Source organism: Cnephaeus nilssonii (assembly GCF_951640355.1).
Source record: "Cnephaeus nilssonii genome assembly, chromosome: 17".
Lineage (NCBI taxonomy): Eukaryota > Metazoa > Chordata > Mammalia > Chiroptera > Vespertilionidae > Cnephaeus > Cnephaeus nilssonii.
Genome location: NC_137088.1, coordinates 7,265,411 through 7,281,394, shown reverse-complemented (window position 1 = coordinate 7,281,394; position 15,984 = coordinate 7,265,411). Strand labels below are relative to the sequence as shown.

Below are 15,984 nucleotides of genomic sequence, written 5' to 3'. Positions count from 1 at the left end.
CTTTGGAAACAATCACTATTTAAAAAAGTTATTACAAATATCAAATCATTCACCTATAATTTTACAAAATCTTAAAGCCACATATATTTATTATTTTTCCAACATATGTATATACTATTTTGATAAACAAAACACACATTTATGTAAGAGTGTTTACATTCATAACTTTGTCATGTATTTATTTGATCAATAGTAAAATATTATGATGTTCAAGATGTTTTTGATATTTACAACGAGTTCTCATTCAGGTTTCACTGTATTGCTTTGAGATGGATATTCTTAATCATAATGATCTGTTTCATTGACGGCTTTTTAATGGAATATGTGTTAAATGTTTCCAAGGACCATTTTGGCATCAGTTGAGTTTATGATGTGCTTTTAAAAAACAGCACTTACTAAATGATTTCTTACAGCAATGAGGTTTCCTGCCATTAACTTCATTTTTGCATTTTCAAAATAAATATATTAGTGGTGGTTTGTGATTCTCTTAATATTGCAAAATTTAGTTTGCTAGTATTGTATTTGAGATTATGGTATTTGTGTTTGTAGGGGAGGCTCCTTCCTCCCTCCCTCCCTCCCTCCCTCTCTCCCTCCCTCCCTCCCTCCCTCCTTCTCTTCTCCCCTCCCTTCCCTCCTCCCTCTCTCCCTTCCCCTTCCTTCCTTCCTTCCTTCCTTCCTTCCTTCCTTCCTTCCTTCCTTCCTTCCTTCCTTCCTTCCTCTCCTATTGTTTTTATATTCTCTCTATTCAGAATGTTTTCCAAGAGCACAGTCCTGTTTATTCTGCAGAGCTTCAGACAGACGGTACCCTTTTGCCTTTTCTCCCCTCTTACCTCCCACGATCCCATATCCCCAGGGCGTCTTACTTTTGGGCTTTAGTGGGGCCAGAGCTTTGTTTCTGAGACTTTTCTACTTCTAGAGCTACTCTGCCTTTCCCTCTACAAACCATATCTGTCTAATGTCCCAGTCTACCGCTGTGGCTGAGGTAACCTAGGTTTTTTCCGGACCCTTTGGATGACACCCGCAAGTTCCAGAGGCTTTAAGGGATCTTTGCATTGGAGGTCTGGCCAGTCTTTCTCTCGTGCTCAGTTCACCTTTTGCCCAGAGAGGAAGGTGTTCTGCTGAAGTCCCGTCATCCAGGGGAGACCCTGGAGCTCTGTTTTCCCAGCCAGGCAGGCCCTCCCCACTCTCTCTGCACAAGGACAAGGCTGTGGGAATGGGTGAGCCAATGACAGACAACATGAGCAAACGAAGCCTCCTCACCTGTCCAAGCACTGTGGACAAGAGCACTTTAAACAAATTTTAAAATATATTTGTATTGATTTTAGAGAGGGAGAGGGAAAGAGAGATAGAAACATCAATGATGGAGAATCATTGATCAGCTGCCTCCTGCACCGCCCCCTACTGGGGATCAAGCCCGCAAGCCGGGCATGTACACTTGACAGGAATTGAACCTGGGACCCTTCAGTCCGCAGGCCAAAGCTCTATCCACTGAGCCAAACCAGTTAGGGCATCTAAGTGGATAGCTAATGCTTCTGTTTCCCTAGGGCAACAGTTAAATAGAGAGTTAGAAAAGAGACGTGACTTCCTCCATAGGCACATGGGCTGCTGAGGTCAGCGGAGTCTGTAAGCTACAAGTTAGTATCTAACACCATCTTCACTTCAGCACCAACTGAAGATCAAGATGCTCTTCTGAAATAAAAAGCTTCCCGAGAGGAAGGACAGCCCGTCCTCTGTGGATGGCGAGTTATTTTACAAGGGTGAGCCACACGCAGACCGCACTTGGTTTTATGTCAACACTGTGATGCCAACAAAGGTTGGTCACAAGCACATGAAGCTTCAGAAGCCCAAGGCTCTGCGTTTTCTCAGACAGCATCAATAAGCCTGTCTCCCCGACCACTGAGCAGCACTGTGTTTCTATGTGACTTGATGTCGGCAAGTGGGGAGCAGCCATGAGAAGGTGCACAGTGACATTGGTTAGTTTAGAGAAGTCTTAGTGCCTTGATGAGAATTACTCCCTGAAACTATATATATGGGAGATATCAGCCAGTCTGTGACTCCCTTGTGAAAATAATGCACAATGACTCAGCCAGTTGTGGTTAAGAACTGACAAACAAAGACACCTTAAATAGAAATGTTTTCAGGACACTGGATGTAAAAATATGACGATAATGCAAAAATCTACTAACTTGAACCCTCAACAAACATTCATGTTCTAAAGATTTGACACACAGGACATCATTTGCCATAAACAGTGTCACAAAAATGATACTTATGTCAGAAAACAGAAACCTACTTAATCCACTACATGGGATTTTGAAGAACCATGGGATTTTGAAGCCAGAAGGGCCCTTGGGGATCGCTGCTCCATGCCTAGGAAGATGGGCGGGGGGGCGGGGGGGTGGTTTGTGGAAGATTCAGCCACTGAATGTAGTCTCCAAGCTCAGGCCGGGAGGACTTGGCCCACCTCTGCGCCCCTCTTTCAGGAACACAGCACCTGCATACCCAGAGGCAAATGGTTCTAAGAACCAATGCAGCCAGGACTCGGTTACAGAACCACTGGCAGGGCCACCTGCCCGGCAGCAGAGGAGAAACAAGAGCTTGCTTACTTCTGGGCTCTGAGGACCCGCTGGTTTGGAAGGCTGACTCCTGAGGCTCAGTGGAACCAAGCTGACTTAAAGAAAGAACATGATCCTTTGGGGACCCAGTTCTCAGGAGGCTTCTGGACGGGCCCCAAGCTCCAGAAGCTCGTTCTTCAGCGAGTTCAAATGCAGGCATCAGTGACCAGCCTTGAATCATCACTGGGCTCCCAACGGCCAGCCAGAGTGAGCTGCCCCCAGGGCCAACTCTGCTCACAGCAAAGGGCTGAGTCCAATCAGGAGAAGATGCGTTTGTGAAAATGGCTCTGCTGCTGCTGGACAGGAATCTGAAGCCCTAATTCCTAGGTGGGTTTTCACTGAGAACACTGAACTGCCCCTGGTGTCACTGTGTCTGTGGGAATGTGCACATCCCTCTGCTTGGCTCTCAGAGAGCAGGTCAGGGGTGGAGGCAGGAGGAACAGCGGCATCTGGTAAAGCTCTCTCTACAGAAGCTTGGCCTGGCTTCTCTTGGTACCTCACCTTGACTGCTGAGCAGACAGAGGGGGCTCATTCACCCATGCACGTGGGTGACCAGTAACTTGTTGGTGTAGATGGCATATTCTCAAAACAGGAAAAGACTGGATCACACATGCAAAGAAATCTAGAAGTTTCCAGGCAAGAGCTTCTCTTGAGTTACAGAGGAGGCAGCTCGTTGTGAAGGAAGGAGCTGGAGGTTTGAGGCCAAGCAGGTGTGTGGTGCAGCCCCAGCTCTGAAACCTGCTAGATGTGGGTGGGGGAAGTTCCTTCCTGAGTATCTACTTCCAAGCGTTTTTACTAAATGAAGTAAACAGAGGACACAGTCAAGTGTCAGCCTCTTTCCTGATGCTGATGCTGACGTGGCCAAGTTCAGTGTGGAAGTACTTGAAGAAGCTGCCGAGGGAGCCCAGGCACATGGAGGAGGAGGAGGCAGAGCACTGACCGGAGGCAGGGAGTCTGGGATCCCTTTCTTCAAGGGCTGGGTTACCTCCTGTGGTTGTCAAACTATGTCGCTGGGAACGCTGGCTGGCTGGCTGGTGGGGGTGGGGGAGTGGGTTTGGGGCTCTGGGAACCCTGGGAGGAGCAGTGTTTTTAACCTGTTTAAAACTCTGGAATTTCACATATGGATTCTGAGGCTAAGACAAACAAACACAGTTCTGAAAAGTGCAGCGATCAATGGTCCAGAAGGCCACTTTAACACGAAGACCACGCGTGGAGCTTTATCACTGACTGAAAGAGGGAGGGGTAGATGATCCCAACCCACAGGCAGAATTCCCCAGGGTGAGGTGGGGATAGCCCTGCTCCCCACCCATGAGAGAGATCACAGCACGAAACTACAGACTTGAGCCCGAAGGGCTGTGTCGATGAAGGATAGTTCGTGAGCGTTGAGAGGTCTTGGAAGCCTTCGGTAAAACACAACACTGGGCTCCTGACTGAATCGCTCAGAGCTCATCACGAAGGCCTCCCTTGGGTTCCCCCAAGCGCACGGGGAGAGTCATTTTAGAGGGAGCTTTTTGGGGACCCCACCCATCTCTGTGCAAATACAGAACCTTTCCCCAGACCCGGCTGCAGACACCGAGCCCTTACCTTCTTCAGCTCTTCCTGGATGCTCTGGCTGTTGTCTTCAGAGGACAGACTTTCTTTCTGATTCTCGGACTCCGTCTTGGTCTCGGACTCCTGATCCTCCCCTGAAGAAGTCTCCTTCTCACTCATTTTCATCGCCAACTCGAACAACTTGTTTCTCACTTTCTCCTCCGTGGTGTCTGCATGGGTCCGGGGGTGCCGGATCTCATTGCCGAGGTCGGTCTCTGATGAGTCACCCAACACCTGAATGAAAACCGGAATCGTGAGCTGAGGACGCCTCTCCTACAGTCACGTGGTTCGTCCCCAATGGCACCCATGAAGGATCGTCCAGGAAAGTGACAGTTCTCTTACCTGGTCTGCTTTCTCGACAGATGGGCTTTCACTTTTCACTTTTATTTTCTCAAACACATGCATCTGTCTCACACACTTTGTTAAAGGGTTTGGACAGATGAGCATCTGCACTCAGAAACACGTTGGAATTCATCGGGACTTTTCAGTCACAAAATACTTGCTGAGCGCCCAGCCTGGGCAGTACTGTGCTGGTGCCGATAAGGCAAGGCTGGGCAAATCTGGCCCACCCCTAGAGAAGGAGGCACAGTAAAGCCTTCCATACTAACCCTCATGATGGCGCATGCAGAGAAGTGGGTGGGGAGGGAGGGACGCTCTGACAGCCACTAAGGGGCACTTGCTGGGAGACGCTGGGGATTAGGCAAAAGCCTTCCTTGTGGAATCAGTGTCTGAGTTGAGAATCAAAGTACGGCAGCTACCCAGCTAAAAGGCAGAGAGGGAAGAGCAGGATTCTAGGCAAAGGGCAATGATTTTGAGATGGAGCAAGGTCCTTGCACATCTGTAACTGTAATATCAGTTGGTTTCCATCTTCATCCTTGATCATTACAGTTCTAGCTTAGTGATGACATTTACTGGCTCCTACTCTCCACTTGGTGAACATCTCCTAGCTTCTTCCATGAGCAAGTCCCTGACGAGGCCTGGGGAACTCCAGCAGCACACGGAGGCTGTGACTCTCACTTATTCTTGGCCTTCACGTGGACAGATGTATATGGAACATTAAGCTAACCCTAGCATACCATCAGGGTCTATTAGACTCAATTTTAGTGTTTGAGTTTCCTTGTTGAGTTCAATCTATTTATAAGGCTTGATATCACATGACTTTTATTATTTTGTGAATGGCTTCCAAAGAATAAATAGCGGGTTTACTTATATTTTAAATAAAATAAAACATTCTACCTTGCATTTACTACATGGGTTCACTGGGCCCTTTTGTAACTCTAAGGTACACGATGGGATCTTTGTGATCTAATTTTTCCCATCTTTTGAAATATTTTGCTGTTTCATCACCCTGGGAGGTATTTTTCATGATTACTCATCAGTTATTCCCAATTATGCTAGGAGACTGAGATAATAATACGGAAGAAAAGAATTGCCTAGAAGAATGATTCAATAGTGAAATAAATCATCACCATTTTGAGTCTGTTTTTAGCTCACTGCATACAGTTGAGAATTCAAAATTTCATAATGACAAAGAGAAGAAATGGACAGAGAACAATGCTTCACAATTATTAGGTGACTCAGAAGATGAATTGGCAGGGGAACACAGCTCTACAGTCTCTAACAATGATGGTGAGGTTGACTGTATGAGTAAAATCTCAGACCAAGAGTCTTCAGGTGGTAGGGTCCTAGGTGACTTATCTGAAACTCAAGAATCCATGAGTAAACACTATATTCATAAGGACAAGAAAGTATGATATTTTCATTTAGTTAGTCATTCGACAGGAAGAGCTTCATCACACACATTTGCAACCAGAATCTGGGCCATCCTGTTTTGCTACAAAGATGTGTGACAGTTCTGGCCTGGTGGCTCAGTTGGTTAGAACAAAAGGTTAAGGGCTGGTCCGGTCGGTGTGGCTCAATGGTTGAGAGTTGACCTATGAACCAGGAGATCACAGTTCGATTCCTGGTCGGGGCACAATCCTGGTGTTGTGGGCTTGATCCTCTGTGCTAGGCGTGCAGGAGGGAGCTGATGGAAGATTCTCTCATCATTGATGTTTCTCTCTCTCTCTTCCTCTCCCTTCCTCTCTCTGAAAATCAATAAAAACATTAAAAAGAGAGAGAGAGAGAGAGAGAGACCTTGACAACCTGCTATTTAAAAAAATAATAATAATTAAAAAAAAGGTTGCAGGTTGGATTCTCAGCCAGGGCACATACCTAGATTGCGGGTTTGGTCCCCAGTCAGGGTGCATATGGGAGGCAACCAATTCATGGTTCTTTCTCACATTGATGTTTCTCTTTCTCAAATCAATGAAAACATATCCCTGGGTGAGGATTAAAAAATAAATAAAATGTCTTTTAAAAAGCTTTCTTAAACAAGGTACAAAATAAAAAAAATAAAGGAGATCTATAATAATAAAAGAGTAATATGCTAATTAGACCAGACAGCCAAGCGACCTTCCAGATGACCTTCCTGATGAAGCCAGGGCTTTGAGGGCCGAGGCAGTCACCATGGCTGCGAGGGCCGAGCCCCTTGCACGAATTTCACGCATTGGGCCTCTAGTAATTGATAAATTATTATTAAGAAAAATGCTTGACAAATTATTAGCAACAAAACTTTTGCAGGTAAAATGAAGTTAAGGCAAAAGTGATAAACAAGGGGAGAATATTTTCAATGTGTAACCATCAAAAAACTAAAATGTACAATAAAATTACAAAATAAAACTCAAGAAAAAGGCAAGTGGTCCAATAAAATAATAGAAGGAGATAAGTGTGTCTTTCACTTAAGTTGGTGACAGTTTCACAGACTGACAGCACTACGTATTGTGGACTACAGGAGAAACATACTCAAACAGAGCTTGGCCGCGTGAATTGCTATGAGGTTTTGGGAGCTTGACTTGGCAAGTACTCATTAAAATGAAAGCTCCATATACCTCAAGTCAGCAACTGTACTTCCTGTATAAAGAGACTTGCACAGTGATATTCTCCGCAGCGCTGTTTATAACATCAACCTCTGAAAAGTCTTGAATATCCATCTTTCTGGGAAATGGATGGCTGGTCCCTCCCCACCATGGAGAGTGGAGAGGCCAGTGGTTGGGCGGACGCTGGGAGCAGCCTGCCCCCGTGGGGAAGTCTTCCATCACTAGCATTGCTTAGACTTCTCCATGCATGACTCAGAGCTATAAGAAAGAGACTGACTTTTGTTAGATTTATTTGTGTTTAAGAACTCCCTACAGGCAATGCACCCTCACTGCTTGCACCCCGATGGATTGCTCCCACTCCCACATTTCGGGGACCACACGATGCAATCTTTTGCAGGTACGATGAGCAGTTCTGTGTGTGCTGACATCCCTATAACTTACTGTTAAGAGAAAGAGGAAGAAGGATATGGATAGAAAGATGCTGGTTTTGCTAAAACACAGATACATTTACAGAACTATATTTCTAAATGTACTATATGCGTATGAATGCACAAATACAACGGTAGTCATTTTGGGGAAGATAACAGGGATTTAGGGTTGTGGTCAAGGGAGACGATATCTGTGTTTTGAAATTTATAATTTAAAAGTATGCAGTTAAAAAAATTATATATATATATATATATATATATATATATATATATATATATATATATATATTAGAGAACTACTCTAGTAAACTAAAGAAAAGGGAGGATCGCGAGGCCAGAGTTTTGAAGTCCCAGGAAGTGCAACGCCACCGCCACCTAGTGGAGAGGAGAGGACACTGCCAGGGGAGGTGGACACAACACTGGTCCCAGCACCTTTCTCCCCGCACTTGCCTTCTCTTTATTGATGCCTTGCAAAGATGAATACCAAAAGAACTTCCAAGCCATTTCAGAATAAATAGAAAGCTTCAGGCACCTTCTTATGGTGCTTATATGGCATTTCATACCTGCACGTGTGCAGACGACCCTCAAGAATATCCCTGAGGGAAGTTACTCACAGTTTCGGGAAAGCAGTCTGCCCTTGAGCTAGATAATAATGATTCCCAGTTGCATAGAACTTTATATTTACCCTATCATCACAACAACCCCGAGACCACTTTTAGTGATCTTGCTTTACAGAGAAAATGAGAGCTTACACCAAATAAGGGCCTTTTTCTAGGCACTATACTCACAGGTCAGGTAGGACTTGACGCCAAATTCTGTGACATTCACTCCCCTCAACCCTTCTTTGAAGTGGGTTCTAACATTATCTCCATTTACAGACGAGGAAGCTGAGGCCTCGAGGGATGCTTTGCCCAGGTCATACAGCTGGACTTGAACCAGGAAGGCTGACTCTAGACCCCAGACCCTTCCCCCTACGCTGGTGGCCCTCACACTTGCATGCACAGGGTTATCAGGGGAGTTCATGGCCACAGAGATGGCTGGATCCAGCAGGACTGGGGTGGGGCCTGCGAATCTGCATTTCCAACAAGTTCCCTGATGCTGCTGGTCTGGGGCCACACCCTGCAAACCCACTTTGAACTCTAAGCTCTCATCTCCGAGGGGGCCGTGGAATGCCAGAGAGTTGATGTGACCTGTCTAATGTTGCTCAGCTACTGAGCAGCAAACACCATGATGAGAATCTGGGTCTGAATTCTTAACCCCGGACTCTCCATGCCAACCGTGCTTAAAGGAGGGCACGTCCTCCCGGAAAGTGTGTGCGCGCGCTTGCACGCACCTATTTTATTACCTGGTGGGTGTTCAGCTCCTGGGAATGGGCGTTGGGGGAAGATAGCTCCTCTGAGCCTATGCGGGCCCTTCTCCACCTCCGGGCCCGCCGGTCTGGCGCGTGGGGGGCCTCCTCGGGCTCGCTGCTGTCCGAGGTCTCCCTGCCCGCTGCCTGGGGATTGAAGTTCACGTCCAGCTCCCCCTGAAGGTGCATCTTTTCGGCCACAGGGGTCCTGGGAGCCTTCCTCTGCAGCCAGGACAGCCTGGCCCGACGATGCCCCGTTTCCCGGGAGGAGCCCGTGGAGGACGTCTCTGAGTCGGAGCATGTGGCCTCGAGGTGGGGGGAGAGCCTGGAGGGGGCAGAGGTGGCCGAGGGGACGTGGTCCAAGCCTTGGGCCTGTGTGGGCTGAGGCTGGGGGTTCCTGGGCAGATCCTGGGGCCGTGGGCAGAGCGTGCTCAAGGCCTCACTCCAGTCGAAGTCCTCCTCGCTGTCGGAGCCCATCTCCTCGTAGGCGGAGGCCACGCTGGAGGCAGCCTCCAGGGCCTGGAATGCGCCACTCTTAGGCTTGGCCAGCAGGCGGGCGGGGGGCAGAGCGCCATCCTTCAGGGCCACCCAGTTCCCGTCGGGGCTCTGCAACACGGGGTCCCGGTCTGTAGGTGGGAAGGAGAGAGAAACCAGGGAGGCTGTTATCAGCTTAGAGCAGGCGAGGTTGCCACCTGCCACTGCCCCATGACTGGCTCCTGGGGTCTTGGGGAGCAGCCGCTCTAGGAAGCCCATAGGGGCACACCTAACTGGGGATACGTTTAAAGGTCCCCACGAAGTCCCTAGAGGCCTCCCAGGGCCCCAGGGCCACACAGATAAAGAGAAACTCGGAGATCTGACTCCTATTTCACGTCCACCTGGGTCGATGGTCCCCTCCGTCTCTGAGAGTCGCCCCACTCCTGCCCTCGCTGGCCTGGGCAGAGGCGGGGAGAGGGGAAGGCTGCTGCTGGTAGACTCAGGTCCTGGCTCTGACTTTGGCCATGGTTTTGTCTCTTAGATCCTCCTTTTCCTCATTGGACGGGAGACGACTCCATCACCTCATGGGTTAGCACACCCAGCCCTCAGCAATTGTACAGACCTCACAACAGCCTTGACCAATGGCGTGGGAGGCAGCCCCGTGCCGGCTCCTCTCCTCCCCTGCCTTTGGCAATCCCAGGTTGCCACACTCCCCTGGGGAAGCCAGAAGTTGGCCAACTTCTTTCTTGCCAAGAGCACAGACGTCTCCATGAACCCTCAACCCTGTGAGGACCTTGGCTGTCAAGCTGCCTCATGGGAGCTCCTCAGCGCTGCACCTGGGCTCCAAGACCACATTTTCTTGGCCCCCGGGGACATCCTCTGGGACCCTGCTCCTCGCCACCCCCTCCTCTGTCCAAATTCTCACCCTTTCCTGGTTGTGCTGACAATAGTCAGCGAGCAACTTGGGGGCAGGGACCATCCCCGGATCTTCACGTCCCGGCTGTGCGTACAGGAGATGCTCGGTCAAGGTCTCTGAGCGAGTGTGTGTGTTTGGGGGGATCCAGGAGCTGCTGTGAGTGCTGTCAGGACTGAGGCAGAGTTGCTGGGGTTCACTCAGCCCACAGTGCCCCCGGCACTGACCCCAGCTGTGGACTGACAGGCTCCAGGGCCAACCCTGCCCCTGACGCATAAACAGAGCAGCTGACAACAGCCCGGTGGACATGAACCTTCTACGATGACCTCCACCTGCAGGCCGCCTCTGTTCTGCATCGCTGCTCCGCTAAGGCTGAGCCATGCCCCCCGGGAGTGATCTGCTTCCTGCTCTACACATCAGACATCGGTCAGGACCTCTGGGGTTGGCCTGGACATTTCAGCACGTCCAGGCCAACCAGCGGTTTTCTACACAAGCTCTTTACTTATTATTTATTTTTCGTTTTCCATCTTCATCCTGAGGGATGCATGGATGTTTGGACCGAGTGTGAAATGTGTGTGTGTGTGTGTGTGTGTGTGTGTGTGTGTGTGTGTGAGTGATGTTGTTGAACTAAGTTTTCTGCATACACAGAACTGATGAATTACACATGGGTGCCTTGTTTTACAGAACATTATGCACGCAACCATGTTTTGAAAAGCAAAGCCCTCTGCAAATGTATTCAGAGTGCTCGTAATTCAGCGGGGAACTGTTGTGTGAAGTGGAGTGTCTTTTATTTTATTTATTTTTTAAATATATTTTTATTGCTTTCAGAGAGGAAGGGAGAGGGAGAGAGAGACAGAAACATCAATGGTGAGAGAGAGTCACTGACCAGATGCCTTCTGCATGCCCCCTACTGGGCATGTGCCCTTGAACGGAATTGAACCTGGGACCCTTCAGTCTGCAGGCCAGTGCTCTATCCACTGAGCCAAACCAGCTAGGGCTGGAGTGTCTTTTAGAAGGATTATTAATATCCTTTAGGTGTACCAGTGTGTACGTTTGAATCCTGAAATGCTGTTCTTGTCACTGCTGCTTGTTTGTTTTTTAGGTGGGGAGACTCTCACTGTCAATTTGAAAAGGCTGCGATCGGAGCCACGGTGTTTGCACGTGAGCGCCAGGGTGCTCCCAGCTGTGGGGTCCTGGACAAGCCACTCACCCTCCCTGTCCCTCGAGGTTTTCATCTGGCACACAGGATAATGGTAGTGCTCAGTAATGCCGTGGGAGGAATAAATAAAATAGGGCCCGCAGATGGCTGCTGTATCGTGTAAAGCGATTCTTAAAAGCTAGTTATTTATTACTCTTTAGTGAAGATCTATTATATGATGTTCTCATAGCTCCTGTGGAATCTAAGAGTCCCTTCTCTGTGAGAATTTTCCATCCAGGTGAGAGAGAAAGAAAAAAAATATGAATGAATGAACGCATGAATGAATGTGGGTCTGTTGGGCAACAGCAGGGGGAAGAAAACATATCTAGAAAGGGAAAATGCACTTAAGTAAACCCAAAACCATACACATACATAAGGAAAATTTCATGTGCTCACAGAATCTCTGCAATTTCTACTGACAGGTCCTAAAAGGTTAACATGGAAAAGACTTCTTTTGGAAGGTCTTCAGAATAACTGTTAAAAAATACTTCATGTTGCCGAAACCAGTTTGGCTCAGTGGATAGAGCGTCGGCCTGCAGACTCAAGGGTCCCAGGTTCGATTCCGGTCAAGGGCATGTACCTTGGTTGCGGGCACATCCCCAGTAGGGGGTGTGCAAGAGGCAGCTGATCGATGTTTCTCTCTCATCGATGTTTCTAACTCTCTATCCCTCTCTCTTCCTCTCTGTAAAAAAATCAATAAAATATATTTAAAAAAATACTTCATGTTTCTTATTCTTTGCACTGTGATAACAATGGGATTGGCTTATATAGCTGTTAGTGAAGTCTTTGCCCTGACAGAGTAGAAGTGACAGCACAATCCTTGAAAGCATGGTGGGTGTTTTGCTGCTAACTTATTGTTACTGTTGCTGAGGAAAGGGGTCGAGATTTGGGGGGATAATATGGGGGGGAAGTACTCTCTATGGCTCCCTCTTGTGGGGACAAACATTCCTAGCTTCCATCCCAGGTATGAGTCTTTAGGTGAGGAAGGAACTGACCTGTGTGGGGTGGGGTGAGCATCTTCATCCCACAGTTATGGGGCCCAAGAGACCTTCCTGGCCTGGGCACAGGAGCTTCCCCGCCCTCGGCTGCTCCCCAGGTGATCCAAGCATCTGGCAGCCTTCTGATGTGTGTGTGACTCTGGGAAAGGGACTCAGCTAATTTGGGCCCCTAAGGTTGGGAGGGATCACATGACTTGACAGCTTAATGAAGGACTGTGTGTGATAGATGTTGCAGAGGGACGTTCAATTGCCCTGTACAGAGGTGGGGCATTCCAGGAGAAGGAGCAGGAAGAGGGAACAGCAATGCCCTCCTCCTGCGTGGCAGGGAAAAAATATCATGTCATCCACCCCCACTTCCATGACAGAGCCATGTTGCTGGGATGCATGTAGTCCAGCCAGGACTACATTTCCCAGGATCCCCTGCATCAAGGTGGGGCCATGTGACTAGTTCTTGCTCGTGGGATGGGAGTGAAGGTGGTACATGTGTCATTTCCCTGCTGAAGTGGTTTGACAGCAGGTGCACTGACTTCTCCATTCTCTCTTCCTTCACCTGCTGGCCCTAGCGGGGGGGGGGGGGGGGGGGGGCAGAGCCACAAGGTCGAGGAGCCTCTGAAAGTCTCCTGCAGCCAGGACACTGCACTGCACGGCTGCCTGATGAGAACTAAAACTACGGCATCAAACCACCTAAAGGTGTGGTTCCCTTGGCATAGCAAGGGTCACCCTAACAAATACGTCAGGCTTCAGAAAGGACACTCTTATAACCAGACACTGGGACCCACATCCCTTTGAACGCTGACCTGTCTGCTGGGTTGGATTAGCGTTCCTGGCCTATATGAGACCTCCTCCCCCCTGTCCATGGGCCAGGGACTAGTCCTCGTCTCCATCCACTCTACAGCCAGCGGACAGAGTTGCACACACATGTCCAGGAGCCCCCCACTGTCCCACGGGTCTCACAGGAACCCTGCCCAAGCTGCCCACAATGGGCACACGCTGCTCAGATGACAGGAGAAGAGCTGAGCGGCCACGCGGCAGCCAGAAGCCTCCAAACAGCGCTGTCCACCCACAGGCCAACTAGAAGCTGCTTCAAACACTCACCTGCCTGGTCCGGACTGTCCAGGCTCCTCCAGCTGGGCCACGCCGGCTCCTCCCGGGGCTGCTGGCCCAGGCTCCCCGGCGGCCGCGACGCAGCCTCCAGCGAACAGGTCTGTAGAGCTTCTCCTCTGGTGGGGGAGAACTCGGACGGGGACCGCTGTGGGAAGGAAGGAGGGGAAAGGGTGACCTCACGGGGCGCAGGCCCCGGGAGGAAATGCTTTCAGCTTTGGGGCTGACACTGCACAGCGTGGAGGACAGGTGACGGTGTGGGCTTTTCTCGTGTTCTGGCTAAAAGCTGCAAATCAGTACCTTCGACCATACAATGGTAGAAACGGTTCCTGCTTATTCCACTGCAAGCCGGCCAGCCTGCAATGATGGAACAGACAGAGCCAGTTCTCACTCGGCTCCGTACCCAGCCATCCCCCAGCCAGTGTTTCTCAGGGCCAATTACATGTAATAAGAGTCAAAGCATCTTTTCCTCGAAGACTCCAAACCTGAGTCTCAGCAGGGTAGACAGTAAGCCACAACGTCAGTGCTGCAATAGACAGACAAGTGAGCCAAGATCGATCCGTCCACGAGCCCAGAACTACGGCAACACAGTCCGGTTTGGCGCCTGAATTAAAGAATGGAAAATAAACGCCAATCCAAGGAGAAGTGGGAGAAATGGGATTTCCAGTGACTGACAGGAAACGTGTTTGAACTGTGTCATAAATATGTTATAAATATTATCTATAGAATTTAAAGCTCAAATGTCATAGACAAGGAATTTCCTCCAACAGAGACCCATTTTTCCCTTGTCATTGAATGAAGGCATTCTCTTTTATTGGTGATTTAGTTTTCTTTTTTTATATTGACAAACCAAGGAGGGAAAGGGCAGGGACGAGGCAAAGCCGCCGAAGCGTCTAGGACAGCGACGTGAAACCAAGGACGGGCTCTAATGCTCATCCAACCGAGCGGTCTGTCTCCACCTGCTGGCATGTGACAGAAGTGAAAGCATCTTTTCCTCGAAGACTCCAAACCTACGTTTCAGCAGGGTAGACAGTAAGCCACAACGTAAGTGCTACCATAGACAAGTGAGCCAAGAATGGTCAGTCCACAAGCCCTACGCCTGGTCAATGCAACAGCCAATGCCTCCTCTCCCACCACAGGTGCTAGGAAGGCAAAAGGAGGTGCTAGGAGACAAAGGAGAGTGCTTCTGGGGAGCTGTGGGCAGGCCCTGGGTGGTTGGGGTGGACCCAGGAGGAGAGCTGTGGGCAGGCCCTGGGTGGTTGGGGTGGACCCAGGAGGAGAGCTGTGGGCAGGGCCTGGGTGGTTGGGGTGAACCCAGGAGGAGAGCTGTGGGCAGGCCCTGGGTGGTTGGGGTGGACCCAGGAGGGGAGCTGTGGGCAGGGCCTGGGTTGGGGTGGACCCAGGAGGGGAGCTGTGGGCAGGGCCTGGGTTGGGGTGGACCCAGGAGGAGAGCTGTGGGCAGGGCCTGGGTTGGGGTGGACCCAGGAGGGGAGCTGTGGGCAGGGCCTGGGTGGTCAGCTGGAGCTGGGCCTTTGCTGTAATACTTTGGCCAACTAACTGAATTACTTCTTAAAAAATATTTTTTTCCAATCACAGTTGACATTCAATTATATTAGGCTCATGTGCACAACATAGTGATTAGGCATTTATATAACGTATGAAGGGGTCACCCTGATAAATCTAGTGCCCATGTGACACCATACAACGTCTCGACTCTTCCACAGACTGTGAGCTCCCTGAAGGCCGGGAGAGTCTTTTAGGGGGGGAGTCCTTGGTCCCATGTTTGTGACTGAATGTGTGGGACTCAGGTCTGGCCTGGAGGAGCTGACAGCCTATTGCCAGGTGCAGCGTTACTGTCGGCTCACAGGAGATACTTTCTATTCCCATCTCTAAGCTCCTCACTGTACTAAGTAAATCACGCAGAGTATATGTTCAAAAAAGGGCAAAGTAGCCTGGCCGGCGTGGCTCAGTGCTTGAGCATCGAGCTATGAACCGGGAGGTCACGGTTCGATACTGGTCAGGGCACATGCCCAGGTTGCAGGCTCAATCCCCAGCAGGGGGCATGCAGGAGGCAGACAATCAATGATTCTCTCTCATCATTGATGTTTCTCTCTCTCTCTCTCCCTTTCTCTCTGAAATCAATAAAAATGTATATTAAAAAAAGGGGGAAAGTAATATTTAATGTTTCATTTTACAGTGGCTCAAATAGTATTTGATGCATCTACATGCGTGTCTGTAGGAGGTGGCTGGGATTATTTTGATGAGACAAAAATGTCCCCCAAGATACAAAAGCCAAGGCCAAAAAATAGAAAGTCCCCTGTTGGTCCCAACAGGGGAGATGGGATATATGTTCTTCATGAGAAAGCTGGGGGTGCCAGGCTTTTATAATCTATGTCAGACA

General features: G+C 49.3%; 1 protein-coding gene across 2 annotated transcripts in view; it reads right to left on the bottom strand.

Moving 5' to 3' along the window:
• Window positions 1-15,984, bottom strand: part of MYRIP (myosin VIIA and Rab interacting protein) — a 165,226-nt gene that overhangs the window by 25,946 nt on the left and 123,296 nt on the right. For both annotated transcript variants that reach the window (XM_079795413.1, XM_079795414.1), the window contains exons 9-11: window positions 13,578-13,731; window positions 8,897-9,525; window positions 4,200-4,439 (exon numbers count right to left, since the gene is read on the bottom strand). In XM_079795413.1, the coding sequence (XP_079651539.1) occupies window positions 4,200-4,439; window positions 8,897-9,525; window positions 13,578-13,731 (1,023 nt within the window). The remainder of the gene's footprint in view (window positions 1-4,199; window positions 4,440-8,896; window positions 9,526-13,577; window positions 13,732-15,984) is intronic.